The sequence below is a fragment of the Empidonax traillii genome, unplaced genomic scaffold (assembly GCF_003031625.1).
Source record: "Empidonax traillii isolate 1590-97213 ecotype Southwest subspecies unplaced genomic scaffold, ASM303162v1 scaffold146:size911690, whole genome shotgun sequence".
Taxonomy (NCBI): Eukaryota; Metazoa; Chordata; class Aves; order Passeriformes; family Tyrannidae; genus Empidonax; species Empidonax traillii.
The window spans coordinates 717,360-732,354 of NW_020955339.1; the positions used below are offsets into that span (position 1 = coordinate 717,360).

The 14,995-nt window shown below is 35.9% G+C and overlaps 1 protein-coding gene across 7 annotated transcripts in view; it reads right to left on the reverse strand.

Moving 5' to 3' along the window:
- The window catches only part of LOC114057774 (disks large homolog 2), a 496,327-nt gene that overhangs the window by 369,209 nt on the left and 112,123 nt on the right, over window positions 1-14,995 (reverse strand). For all 7 annotated transcript variants that reach the window (XM_027884448.1, XM_027884447.1, XM_027884445.1 and 4 more), the window contains exon 3: window positions 7,546-7,596. In XM_027884448.1, coding sequence (XP_027740249.1) covers window positions 7,546-7,596 — 51 coding nt within the window. The remainder of the gene's footprint in view (window positions 1-7,545; window positions 7,597-14,995) is intronic.

The window sequence follows — 14,995 nt, forward strand, 5'->3', positions numbered from 1 at the left end:
ACAACATTAAAGGGATAAAACATTTAAGTAGAGATGAACATGAATAATTCTTTTTCCTATACTCACTTAGGTAGGTTTTAAACACTTAAATAAATGATGTTTAACTTTTTAACTTTTATTCATTTTTGATATGGAATACACATAATATTTTCCTGAAGATGACCTAATTTTGTTTCTATCACTTTCAGAATGTTTTTTAGTGTTGTATTAATGCCTTCTTTCTAGTATCTGTATTTTCTACTGACATGCTCTTCCTGAACAAATTCCCTGTGAGTTTTCAACACAGAGAATCTAAGTAACTTCAGGCCTGAGATTCGATATATTGGAGAATGAAATTTACTCCTTTGGGAACAAAATAGCTCAGTGTGTCAAGTGACTCTTATTAAATTTAAAAAATATGGCAAACAATCTCCAATTTTCTTTGTCTGTCTGAGCATTCTTCAAAGCTTCAAATTATTTTGAAACCACTAAAATTCCACAGTGAGCTTTCATAACAGAATATTTAGTTATTTAAAATTTCTCACTGAACTCTCATAATCTTCCATGTACCTGAGGATTCATTGAAACAAATTGCGAACTTCTCATTTGAAGAAATATCCAGAAATTATTATATGAATTAGTAAAATCAGTGAGTACATAGATTTACATACACAGATGAATAAAAGCCTAAATAATTCATAGTGATACAAATATTCTTTGCCTTGGAAAGCTTGAATCATCAAGTGTAAATGCAAACCATGTATTTTTTTTTTACTCTGAATTATAAAGCTAACACATGCATGGGAGGGGACATCCTTCACTGTGAAAATGCCCTCAGAGTAATTTAAATAGCATTTCAGCAATACATCCAAATAAATACACTATTCTGATTTAACTGAGCTAGCACCCATGAAGTGTTTCTCAGACATTTCGATTTAAAAGAAGGATTATAAGAAAACAATATGAAAATATTCATTTCTTGAAATCCTTCCCAGAGGGACCTAAACGTATAGTGTTATTTCAGCTTCTTTTTCTAATCACAGTGTAGCAGTAATTTTTTTCCATATTCACTTATAGCCTTTTCCTCTCCATTGTCTTCACTTTCATAGCTTTGCAGATTTCCTGTCATGACTATTGAGATCAGTAGTGTTGCAGCTTCACAGCTGGGAAAGGATGCACACTCTTCAGAGCTGTAGCAGTGATGAAATATAGAGCAAATCTTTCTCATAAACAAAGGTTCAATGGAAAACCACATGCTTTCTTCGCATTTGCCCTGGATAAATCAAATTCTTCTGGCAGCATGTATTCTGAAGCAGTCCAGACCATCCCTACCTGTACATTAGGCTAGTCCTCCTATCCCTCTCCCTCTTTTTGGGACAGTATCAATGCTGCAGCTGTGGGCAGCTCACTTGTTCTACTTCAGCTCGCTCCTTAGCAATGTAACTGTTAACAGCAATAACAATACATACAAATATTTTGTTTGCACCTCTATGAGGGATATAATATTTCATAGCTGTTCCTTCACTGCTCTTAGTCTTCACTTTCAGTAGTCTTCAGTAAGACAGTTACGTGGGTTTATTAAATTTCCAGTCCCAGACACTGAATGTGGAGAATGACAGCTAAGAACACCACGCAGGAGCTTCTATGCCTCAAAAGGTACAGCCCTCTATCTCCCAGCTCTTCTGTCTTTCCACACATGCTCTGGACTGGCACGTTTTGTACCTCTACCAATGCACGGGTGGAACAGGCCCCCACAAGGAATGCACAGCTCTACAACCAGGAATAGTTTCAGCATAATGACTCTCTGACAGAATAGGAACAGAGAACAAGGTTTTCCAGTGATTAGTTACATTTTGGGTACCAAATTAGAGCTGCTCTGAGGTGAAAGAAAGTCACATGATTTGGGTGAGCAATATTAAAAAAAATCAGATTGTTCCAAGGAATTTTAGTTTAGGTCATTGAACTAAAGCAATCAAATTCTGCAGTTGATTTGGAAAATGTTGACCAGATATTTCAGTGTGCCATTAGCAGGACTGCACATCAGGCTCCTTCAGTTCCTTTCATTAGCTCACTCCTGTACAACCTCAGGTCAAAGCAAAATCTGGTAAGATACAAGAGACAAAAGGAGAGAGCCCTTGCTTCAGCCATTACATTCAGAGGTGAATCTGCCCTTTCCAGTACTTACAAACCTCTCTGAAGGTAAACAACAGCCATTGACACAACAGTCCATCGGTCTGAACTCTAAACTAAGACATGATTGGAATTAGAAAGCAGAAGAGAATTTCCTGCACGGTGATTGCACTCACTACACATGTATTTTCAAGGATCTTTCCTAATTTATTTTTTCATTTTATAGAACTTTGTGTTATATGTACCCACAGAGAAATATACTACAGACACTCTATATGGATACCCAAGAAATCAGTAACTCAAATTGTCTGCACAGCAATGAAAAATATTATTTTCTGCTTGCCTATAACGCAGTTCCATACCTAGACACTTCTGTCTCTTCTTGTAGGTGTCTTCTGGGAAAGAATCCCGTGGGTAAGCTTTATAGCAATAGACACCTATAGGTCAGCATTCTACTATGAATCTGGTATAAACTACTCAATAAGAAGGATTCTGCCTTTGAATTATAATCTATTTCAGTCTGAGGCTGCAAGAATAACTACCACTTAGGAAGCAGGCAAATGTAGTAAGGGCACACAGAAAGCTTTCAACTGCAAAGAAATCATTTACAGTTCTGCAAAAATAAACACTCAGAGAACAACACTGCATTTAGAGGAGCTTGGCAGGTACCTGAGGGACACTTACTTTAAGAGATTTACTTTCTCCTGTTGGAAGATGCCAGACTACTCCACTGGGGCTGTTGATGGTTGGATATTGATTCGTGCACTCTGGGTTCTCATAAGCCATGCATCTACAGCACACGCTTTTAAACCTTGAAAATACTTTATCCTAGCACCCATTTCTTGACCACTCCCTTCCACTTTGTTACTTCTGAAACACTTAAAGAAGGCTTTCCTGGCCCTGCAGTGTCCTACAGTCTCATTCCTGAGAGGTCAAGGCATAATGATTTATGAACTGCTGTCTAACACCTGAATAAGAGGTAGAAGAGAGATACACTACCGACTAATAGTGAAAACCTTATTTCCCACATCTACCAGCAAATGGAGATTTTGTTTGATGAGAAGATGGCCATGACCTGGCATAAATGTTACTAGCTGCATCAACAGCAGGGTGACAAGCAGGTTGAGGGAGCTGATTCTTCCCCTCTTTCCTCTGCTCTCGTGAGACACCACCTGGAGTGCTGTATTCAGCTCTTGGGGCCCCAACATAAAGATGTAGACCTGTTGAGTGCAGAGGAGACCATGACAGTGATCAGAGGGCTGATCGACCTCGAGTTGTTCAGCCTAGAGAGGAGATAGTTCCACAGAGACCTTACTGAAGCCTTCTAATACTCAAAGGGGCTTATGAGAAATATAGGGACAGACTGCTTTTTATCAGGGCCCATACCTGTAGGACAAGGGGTAATGGTTTTAAACCAAAAGAGGGCGGATTTAGGCTAGATCTAAAAAAGAAATTTTTTACAGTGTGGGTGGTGAAATACTTGAGCATGCTGGCCAGAGAAGTTGTGGATTCCTCATCCCTGGAAACATTTAAGTCAATGTTGGACAGGGCTATGAGCAACCTGACCTAGTGGAATGTGTCCCTGCTCATTATAGGAGGCTTGCCCTAGATGGCCTTTAAAGGTCACTTTCAAATGAAACTGTTCTATGGTTCTACGATCTCTACCAAAACAAGATATATAGATAAGTATTAAAAAATAAGACATCGAGTCAAATTAAATCCCTGTGTCATTGAATACAATCTAATTGTCTCTGCTCTTCAGTGTTCAGTGGAATGCAACTTTTATATTTTTGCAAACTTCTACATTTGCACAAAGGAAATTAGTGATGAAAACAGTTTCTTTGGTTTACAAGTATCTAAAGCAAATAAAAACTGAGGCTTGGTATAAATTCTTTACTGAAATGTGTACGAATTTATTTTCCTACTGTTCCCTGTAGAATACTGTATTCCAGTGAACACTGTATTCTAGTGTTGACAGAATTTAATTTTTCTAAGCAGTCTATTCCACAAAAAGTAATATGATTTTCCTTTTATACAGATACTGAATGAAAATATGTGCTGAACATGAAAAGAGCCTAACTAATCATAAGTGCCCTCCTTTTTCCTAACATCAAAAGAGTAGGCAAGGTTAGATGAGCAAAAGTTTTGAGATTTGACCTCAGATGTTGAACTTGGCATAAATCCAATATGAATCATTAAGTGATCCCCTGTCTTTCTTTACTTTTCTTCAAGGTAACTATTTATATTGGGTGATATTCCACCAACCTCTACTAAAACCCTCTCTTCAGCATGTGTCTCCAAGCACAGTGCTGTATCAAGGAGCCAGTCAATTAAAACTTTCCTGCAGCTTAGGGATGTTAGGCTAGGCTTTATACCAGAGTCTATTTGATTATCTCTTACACTGACCACTCATTTACAAATGCAGATCGGTCTCTTGATAGCTCTAGATATGTTTTTCAAGTCCTGCAGTAATGGAAGACTAACGTGACTGCACTAATATAAGTCATTTTATGTAGAGTTTCCTTTTTAAAATGTCTTTAAGGCTCAAGCTAGACCAAATGGCTTAATTGAAGAAGTTTTTCTGAGTGTGCATTTAGGCATTGTAAGTTTTTACTAATCACAAAGTTTTAGTCTCCACCTGGACACCTGGATCTGCATTTTATGCCTGTAAGTTAGCAAAGAATCTCGTAGACACTTTTTTTGGGTCTTTTTAATCTCTCTTAAATGTGAACTGTTATCCAAGTAGGTTCTTATGAGAGATCCAAACGAGAACTGCTTATTTAACAGTGGTCCTTGTAGGCTCAGGGATTGGTGAAGATACCTGAGAAGTGGCTGGTACAACTGAAGAAGAGGATAAGAGCATTCACTACAGGGAGGGCTGGCAGAGGTGTACTTCTTTAACTCCTGGGACAGCACTGATCATAGATTTAAGGTGGATCTCCCTCAAATTCATTGTCTATATGAGCTCTCCCTGAAGCCTTTTAACTGTAAACAAGGACACAACATTATAAATAAAAACAACTGAACAACATTATTTCAGAGAGTGAAAATTAAAAAAAAGGTTTCCTCATAAGCCCACTGTATACTTGAAGTCAGTTATTGGTACACCAGCCAGGTCTTAGTAAGGTCTGCACGGTCCTTCCCCCCAGACCATAAGCAGAGTTTGCTCTTGGCATTTTTGAGACCCTGATAATCTTCTCCTCAGCTTCACATAGGACACTTTCTGCCAACACACACACAGTGGTCTTATTTTTCCCCAGGGGATGGAGACATCTCTTCACCCTGAGGCAAGGTTCATATCAAGGCAGTAGCTCTCTTCAGGAATAGATCCCATGAATTTATGTCACCTATGGATGAATGTGATCTCCTAAAATTAAATTAATGGCGTCTATAGAGACTGCAAAGTGCTTTGAATTCATCAGTCCTTTACCACCCCCATTTTGATAATGTTATTGAAAAAAACAGGTCAGAATGCAAAAGCCCTAATACAACCTCAACCAATTTTTTTAATATTGTAAAATCCTTTATATTATGTTGACCATTTCAAAATGTGGAGGAAAAAGTCATGAAACAAATATTCGATGGATTTGATGGTTTGAGGATGCACAGTCCTGTAACTTGAATAGCCGGAGTAAAATGTAAAGTTTATTACCAACTGTTTGGTATGGGCAAACTACATTTTTCTTTCTCAGCAGCAGCAACCTTAATACATTCTGCAGCTTTGCCATTAAATATAGAGAGATTTCCATCTAATTTCTAAAAGCAGTTTTGTGGAAGAAAATGGGTAATCAACATGGAGAATGTCTTTTTTTCCTGAAAACGCTTTTAGTCTGACATAAATGACAGCTATTTAAAGGCAATCACTTGTATTTTATATCTCACACAAAAACCAGCAGACACAGTACTCTGCCTTTGAGACAAAACACTAATACATATGACAGAACATTTCGAGCAGTAATAATCAGAAGCTACAGATCCAGCAGCATCCAGAAAACAACTGAAATTTCTCCATTAAGATCTGTATCTCTTTTTGCTATCCTTGTTCAGTCTTTGACTGATATTTTGTTGCATTATGAACAACTAATTATCTGCATCTGACAGGTACAGGAGATTCAAATCACACTCATCCTGCAGTGTGTACACTGATAACTTACACATCTGTTAGAAATAAAGTGGTTTCAAAATATCACCCAGGAGGCATGTGTTCTGTTCAGTGACCTTTGGAAACTCTAGTCCAATGAATAACTAGTGATGCGCGAGTAAGTTGAGACACAGTAGATAAAAAGTGCCTATAACCTTACATGTTATCTGTTATAAGGATGGTTATGACAAAAAGATATATTGCTCTTTCATAATTTGCCTGAGACAGCAAAATCAATGAGAACATAAACTTGTATCCCTTTAAGTTGAATGGTTATGGAGTTCATTATCCTGGACAATTAAAAATATAACATACAGAAGAAATACTATGAATTATATAATGTAAGTATCTAATTTAATGGTAATTTGTTACGTTATAGGCATTTTTTCATATGGTGTCAGTCACATCTTGATAAATCTGGCCTTTCATTCAATCATTTTATGTAGAAAGCGTCTGACCTGTGCTTCAAGATGGAAAACTTTCATAATACTAGGATGTTGGTAGAATATTTAAGGAATTCAGCAATTATATTCTTGCATCCACTAGAAATCTTTGTAAGCACTACAACACATGGCAAAGCTCAGACTTTCTTTCTCACACCATACGTGACTCATTTGGTCTTGATTTTGTGCCTAAGTCCACCGTGTAAAGACAGCAGCTATGTAACCAAAACACAAGGAAAAAACACCAAATCAAGGAAGATATGATGCACAAATTTTAAATATCTCTTTTTTCTCGGTGCTACTTTTAAACCCCACTACCAAGAAAGCCTTCACTGCAAGCCCTGATTATATCTCAGGTAATTCAGACTTTGAAAAAGCATATCCTTTACATATAGATATGGTCTATAGCTTTTATGTAGCCACTTAAACATTAAAAACCCTTTTGAAATTTTTGTTTGACAGTATTACACTACATGCCCTCTATTATGCACATGTGCAAGGAAAACTAAGATCTTTAAAGGGAAAAGATGCCGCCGCTCCATTGACAAGCCAAAAAGGGAGTTACCAAGTCCTGCAGGCTCTTCACAATAATCAAATGCCTAGTTGAGCGCTGAGAGAGTTATGAGGAAGAAAAGCATTTTGATACTGTCTGCAAGTAGTTACAATTGAAAGTTCTTAATACCATGAAATGGTTATCCCGTCGTATCACTCACACTTTTACAGTTTATAATAAACAGTGTCCACCTTTATTGAAAATATAAACAACTTTATTCTTAACCACGTCCAATTTCACAATAAATGGCATTATTTTTATTATACTGTTCTCTTGTAAGGAACATAAATTATACTTACCCTCTCCAAAGTAATTTCTTCAAATTCATATTCAATTTCTGTTCCATTGACCTAAACAAAATAAAATCAGAATATTCATTAATGCACATGGAAGGTAACTTCATAGGCATGCTGTACAGCTATTCCAGTGTCATCAGTTTACTGAAGCACATTTTTCACCATATAGGTGAGGTTTTCTAAATTGTCGAATACTTAGCTCCCCTTTGTCTTAAATGGCATGAAATCAAGCCTATAAACTTGAAAACAGTAAAAGTTCAGTATGTAAAGAATATGCAAGTCCCTTACGTAATATGATTGATATTTGATATAATGTGTTTGTGGAGTTTGTGCAAATATTTAAATAGTTTCCAAGGTAATAGTTTCATATCAAAAAAGAAGACCTGTTTCTAAAAATTGTTCTCACAAACGGAAGAAATATTATTCATGCATTGTCTTATGAGCTCCAATTTACATTGCAATACAAAAACAGACAAGAAACTCATAGTACTTATGTAAAAATCACTCACTGATACGTATACTGAAATAGATCTTGTTTACTATATTAACCTAGGGCAAGAATATGACAGAGGACCTTTGAAACAGACAGCCAAACAGCAAAAAGGCACAGAATGTTAATGTAATTCTTATGCTGAGTCTCAGTGTCAAAATAAATTAAGCTACAAAATGTAGAGTACCAAAATGGATTGCACAGCACAAGAAATCTATCAGCTGAAGACATGACACTGATTTAAGCAGTATTCAGAAACCTTGTTCCAGTCTGACATGGATTTTTTTTGTTCCTCTAGGCAACTCACTTAACATCCCTTACTTTTGTCATTTCTTAAATGGGTAGAGTACCACATCTGAGAAAGCTACAAAGGCTGACTATGTTGTAAGTAAATTGCAAAGCAATGAAAATACTTCTCTCATTAAAATCTTAGAAGAATTTCAAAGCATTACTTAGCTACAACCAGTCAGTATTTTTTTGGCTTGGCCAAAAGGTATTGATTAATTACAACAACAACAACAACAACAACAACAACAACAACAACAACAACAACAAAAAGACAATTTAGTTTTTGTGATGATAAGATATGTCCTGGAAAATAGTTTTACTTTCATGTTTTATTTAATTCATACTTAATGAAAAAAAAATATTTTGCAAGATCTGAACTGGAGCAAGCATTAGGATTGACTTGGTCTTCAAGGAATAAATTTGTTCTATATCAGAACAAGAACATTTATTATGCCTCCCCACTCCCAACTGCTAATTTTCTATATTAGATTTCTAACTGTAATTGGAAAAAACGATACATAGATCATTCTTTATCTAGTCAAGCACCTTTCAAATGTAATTAGATACTTCTACTGAATATTATAACAAGGTACACGCATGCATCTACCAAACAAAAGCTTTCTATAAAATCCACCAACTATTTAATTTGTCTGCAATTCAAGATCTTATAAACCATGAAATCAGTAAGAGAAACTCAATCCCCAGAATCTGTATTACAAAGGAAAGAGGGAGAAAAGTCCAAACAAACAACTCATGCTTAACAATGAAATGAAAACACATCATCAATGAATAAAATATTTAATATGTGCATAAAATTTTTATTTTTTACTTATTTCAATCTGGTGATCACATCACACTACACTAAAACTAGAGATGAAAAAAAAATTACTATAGGATGTTTTCTGTTCTATGTTATCACTTTATTGCTTTCTGTATTGAGTCTTTTATTATTATAGGCAACTTACTAGGTATGAATAGCTTTATAGCTATTCCATTTTTCGTCCTTTCTAGTCTAATGATAATGAAATCAAAGCCATCTATATGTCTCTGTTTTCATGAACTTCTCTTTCATCTTACTTGGTGGATAGCTCTGATCTATGTCTTCAATTCCTCAGTCTTGCTCTATAAAGCTGTCTTTGCTTCACTGCTTATAATCGCTTTTCCTTTGCATTAAAAACTCGTTAGTGCAGCAAAATGGGAAAAAGAAGGATATGAGAACCAAGCAACCTCTGTATAAAGATGAAAGGACAAAACACAAGCTGAATACTCAATTTGTATTTGCACACAAACGATATATTGCTTATGATCATCTGAGGGGGTTCTATTATAATCTACAATTGCAATTCTGAAGATGCCTTCAATTCAAATCGTGATTAATTGCAGCAGAGTTCCATTTTCAGGTTCCATGGCATCAAGGGTGATATGAATTAAAAAGCTGATCTTGATCCAGCTCCTTTTGTTTAAACATATATGTCTGCATATACAGTTCACTGCCCTGTTTCTCTTTTGCTGGTTCTTCAGCAGACCAATGCAGTTATTTTGTAAAGGATCTAAAAAGATATTGCACCTACCTGAGGCTGGTGGAACAATGCTGTATGTAGTACAGCTAGCACCATTTTATTTCATATTTAGACTCTCTGGCTGCACCTACACTGCTAAATTATACTCAGCTTTCAGCCAATTCTCAGTGCTTAAGGCTGTTTCTGTCTGGAGCCTGCTGGAAGTAAATAGCCAAGGAATGAGCCAACAGTCAAGCAGAAAGAGAATCATGGCTCCAGCCCTGGAACTGGCTTGACTTTCCTCTCATTTAGCAGCATATGGACATACGCTCTGTTTTTGTACATTTTAACTTGACAGTCTCTGGCCTGTCAAAGCAACTAAACAAGCTCTCTGAATCTGCAACTTACATTTCTAGAAAGTAGCGGGAATATGTTCTTATGTCTCTCTCACATGAGTTTTCTATATCCTACTTTTATATCAGATTGCAGCAAGAACACACAGCAAAATTTACTATAGCCTGCATGGTTTTAGATAAAATAAAAATTCCAAACATTTTCATACAGTTTTCTCTTCTACACAGTGAAAGAAATCATCAGCATTTCCCAGATGTTTGTGAAAATTCTTTCTCAGCTTTCAGGAGTGCAAGCTCAACATGGCATATATCTTTAATCTCAAGTAACTTTTTACATTTATAATTCTGAAATGTGAGGTAGTCATCTAACACTGTATACACATGGAGGTCTTAATTCATTTCATCCCACACTAGAAATCTCAGGTAGGTGAGATGAATTGCGCCCTGAGGTCTCCTATCACTATGTACAAACAGAGTCTAAAAATGACATGTGAATGGTGAGCACTTGCCTTAAATCTGTTTTCTCTGCATTTCTCCTGGCTACAGACTGGTAACAAATTTCTGCAGAAGGGATGCTTTATGTCTTTCATAATTATACAGCAGTGAAAGACCAAATCTCCAGTTTAGCAGCTTTTCTGATTGCTTTTTTGGGCTTGTCTGGACCTGTAACTGGCAGTACATGCATGGCACAATATCCAGCACCTGCTTCCACATGCCCAACCAGTTAGGATAACCACCGAGAACAATTCAGTCTTTCCCCTTCTCCAAAAGCTCAAAGTCAAGATACATTGCTTATGGCTTCCCTCTCTCATTTAGGACACTGATGTCCACTCTTCTGAGAAAGGGTGCTTAACACCAGCTGTGACAGTAATGGGCCCACAGGACTCCAGAAAGAGTGGGTAAGAGGTGCACTAGATGAGTCCCATGGGTTGACACCATCAACTGCATCCCTTCTTCAAGGCATAGAATCTGGAATCAAAATGTGTCTCATCCAGGAACATCTTTTATTTCCAGCAGAAGAAAAAAGATACTATTGACCAGGACAAAATATAGAAGTGCTACATGGGAGCAGGTCTACATGAAATCTTGAGGGAATTTTGAGGGCCTCTGTTGCATTTCCAACATACAGGTCTAATACAAGAAGTTTCTCGGTCTCCTGATCTTATATATGTTCATGATTTAGAGAGTGATGAATATCCAGCCCCTGTAGAATAAGTTGCCATAATTTCATTAAGCTCCAATGTTTAAAACAACTGCTTATAAAGGCAAGGTAACAGTTGCCTTTCATTTACAGCTGCACCTGTTACTCTGGAGGACTCTCCCTAAATTTTACAAGAAAATGTATTTAAGAAAGAGATGTGTAATATACGGTAACTATCTAGACTTCATCATTTAAGAGAGATTTCCTGGTGAAGCTCTCATCACAGTTAGTGTTTGCTTATCTTTCTAAGAAGAAAGCCCTAGTCATTTTCAAATGACACTTACTTTTAGAAGAATGAAAAATAAGGAACAGGTAGAGGTTTTTATATATTATTTTGTAAAAAATCTGAAATGAAGCTTAGCACACAGAACATCTAAGTAAAGACCTGACAAACTGAGATTTGTTTGTTCATTTATGGGAAGACTTTTACTCTGACTTTCCAGGAAGTCACTCCTTTACAGCAATTTAAGGGTGACATAAGCAGCTGAAGTAGTCCCTTAATGAAAATCAGTTCTACAGATGCTACATTCCTAAAATACTTGTGAAAAATATTCTGTTGAGTTTTTTTATTTTTTGCCACATACTCTACCACTTTATTAAGACGTTTTAAGAATTTTTTTCACACAATAATAATATTTTGATACTCTTTTTTTTTTTTTTTACTTCTGCAATCATTTGATTTGATCGACCTGCTTACACTCAAAAAGTAAGCATTGGATAATTCCTTTTTGCTGTACTTCTACCCATCTTCAACTGCATCCACCCACTCAATAAGACAGAGATTTCACCATATGAATTTTAAAGATAAGAAGTGTATTATGATATCAGTAACAGTTGATATCAAAACATGTACAGTTTATACAATTGCAATATTTCAAAATCACCACACCTATCCTTTCTAATAAAAATTGCCATTAGAGCTCTTTGTTATGCTTAGCCTTATTTTCAAAAAGAGGTTGTTTTCCCTAAAAGTAACAACATCTGTAGACTTTTATTACAAGCAAAACTTATTTTATTATAATATTATATATATTTAATTGAATATTGTTTTTCAGCCATTTTCAAGTAAGAAGACTGCTTCTTTTACTTCTATTACTATATGCATAGGAATATAATTACCTTTCAACAAGTAAATTTTATTCCTTTGGCTGTATGGTTTTACCAGTTGTCTAATCACCCAAATCTCAGCAGAATACAAGATTACCAAATTCTTGCTGTGCAAGTAATGCCAGGGTAAATTTGTCTTTTAAAAATTTCCAATTTGATGTATAATTAGAGATGGTCCTAGAATCAGAAATTATATAATAGTTTGGGTTGGAAGGGACCTTAAAGATCATTTAGTTCCAATTCCCCCTGCCATGGGCAGGGTCACCTTTCACTAGACCATGTTATCTTACATTTCAGAAACCTCAAGGCCATTTGAGTAATTTAACAAGTATAAGACTTAAATAGCCCTTCACAATGTCTGTTTTGTAAGTAAGATCAAATAGTGATCCTTATTTAGATTTTATATCTCCAGATTTGTGTTATTTCTTCTATAATTGCCAAAGGAAAGCTGCTGATATTCTTTTGATATTGCTCTCCAAAAGCATTAGAAGTTTCTTTTCTTATTGTATATAAACATATAGAAAACACTCTCCTGATTTCCCTTTAAATGTGATGATTCTGTGTTTTCAAGCTGTCCTAAAAAGACTTCCAGAAAGTTTTTCTTGCTACTCTTCTTCATCTAAGTAAGCAAGTACATTTTATGGACTTTTTGTATAAGATATCCCACATCTATTTTTAATTACAGTGCATAACTCAACCCATTTCCTTCTTTTTACCTGTATTTCCTTTAGGCAAAAAGGACAATATTTTAAGTTCCTTGAATCAAAATTTACCATAACCTAAAACTTTCTTGTCATAATAGAACTGTTGTGGTATGAAGAGTGAAAAGACCTAATGGTTTTGAAAGAAAATTATACTTTATCAGGAATAGGTCTTTGTGGATCCTTCCACAGATGCCTATGGAGCACTCAATGACCTGTCACTGTACACTCTTTAAGGAAGATATTACCCTCAACACACAATAAACAGACCTCCAAGAAGCCAAATCCAGCTCCTTCCTGATCAACACCTGTAAAAATCTGCAGTACACTCATGATCAACCTGTGCTCTGCTCAAAGGGTGCTTTATTTACTCATGTTTTTCTTCTTGGATATCTCCTACATCCTCCAGGACTTAATTTCTATTCAGCCTTTTCTTCATTGTTTGTGTACCATATTCATCATTTGCTCTTTCTGCCTCCCTCCTGTTATCCCGGGTTTTCTGGGTTTTCTTGTTTTCATCTCCTTAGAAAAAAAAAGTCATTTAGAAAGTAACCATTATCAGTCTTCTCTGGTTGATTCCCAAACTTGTAATTTTATCTTAGTCTATCCCATTCCTCAAATCTTGTTCAGAACAGTCATGTTTCCTGTATCTATTAGGAATTACCATCCCCCAGCTCTAATCACAACTTCTCATGTCTTCAACTCAGCCTTCACTGCTTTCTCTGATTTTAAATTCCTTTCAGTTTTTTTACTTGTTTCTTCCTTCTTATTACCTCCCAAATTTGTTCTGTTTTTCTCTCATGCACAGATGGACACACACATGTACTAATTTAAACATACTTTATCTAATCCCACTTCAACCAAAGCATTATTCATGACTAATTTTCTACCTTTTCATCCTTTCCAACTAAACCTTAAACATAATCTTCTCCCATGGCTCCTATTAAGTCACCCATACACTCCGTGTTCCTTGATTTTTTTCACTAATTCTTCACCTGCTTAACCACAGTTTCAAAATCTTGTCAAAATAAGGGATCCTTTCTCTTCTTGTTTCCCCTACTTGTTTCTCTCACTCTTCACAATCCTTTTCACTATTCAGTAACAATTTAGATTCATTTTTTTTTCAGAAGTTTTGTTACCATTGAACTGACAGTTTCTATGGTATGAAAAAAAAACATCTTGAAACTTTTCTCCTAGGTATTCTTGTTATTTTTTGAGGCTCACATATTTTGAGATGACACTCTGCTCTTTATGACGTGAGCCATCAATTTTTCCTTCATCTTTTTGTTTTGTCCATATTCTGATGTTGACCATATACCCCACAGAAGAAAAGGGCCCATATTGCTGTAAGTGTAAGCACTTGATATAGTTAATGCAGACCCAACACAAAACTCCCACTTTTATAAGCATAACACATGGAGCAGATCAAAGCCGAGATCATGATTTCAAACAGGATTCACAGTAAATGGAAATGAAATTACATCCATGTTGAATTCCATTTAGGCTCACACTTCCAGCTTGTACAAAATTAGTACCAAAAAAAGAAGAAGAATGCACAGTTCAGCTTTGGTACATACAACCCTATGCTAAGAGAAATTCACGTCATCATATTATATTAACTATCTAACAAGCAGATATCTTAGTCAAGCAGTCATCCAGGCTTTTTTTTTTTTTTTTTTTTTTTTTTTTTTACAGGATCTGGAGAGAGGAATCAAGAGGGGGTGATTTATGCCATGTGTCTTAGTCTTTGGATGGAATTGCCATTTGAAGAACCTGTGTCTGCCCACTGACTATATAGAGACACTTTGGACTTC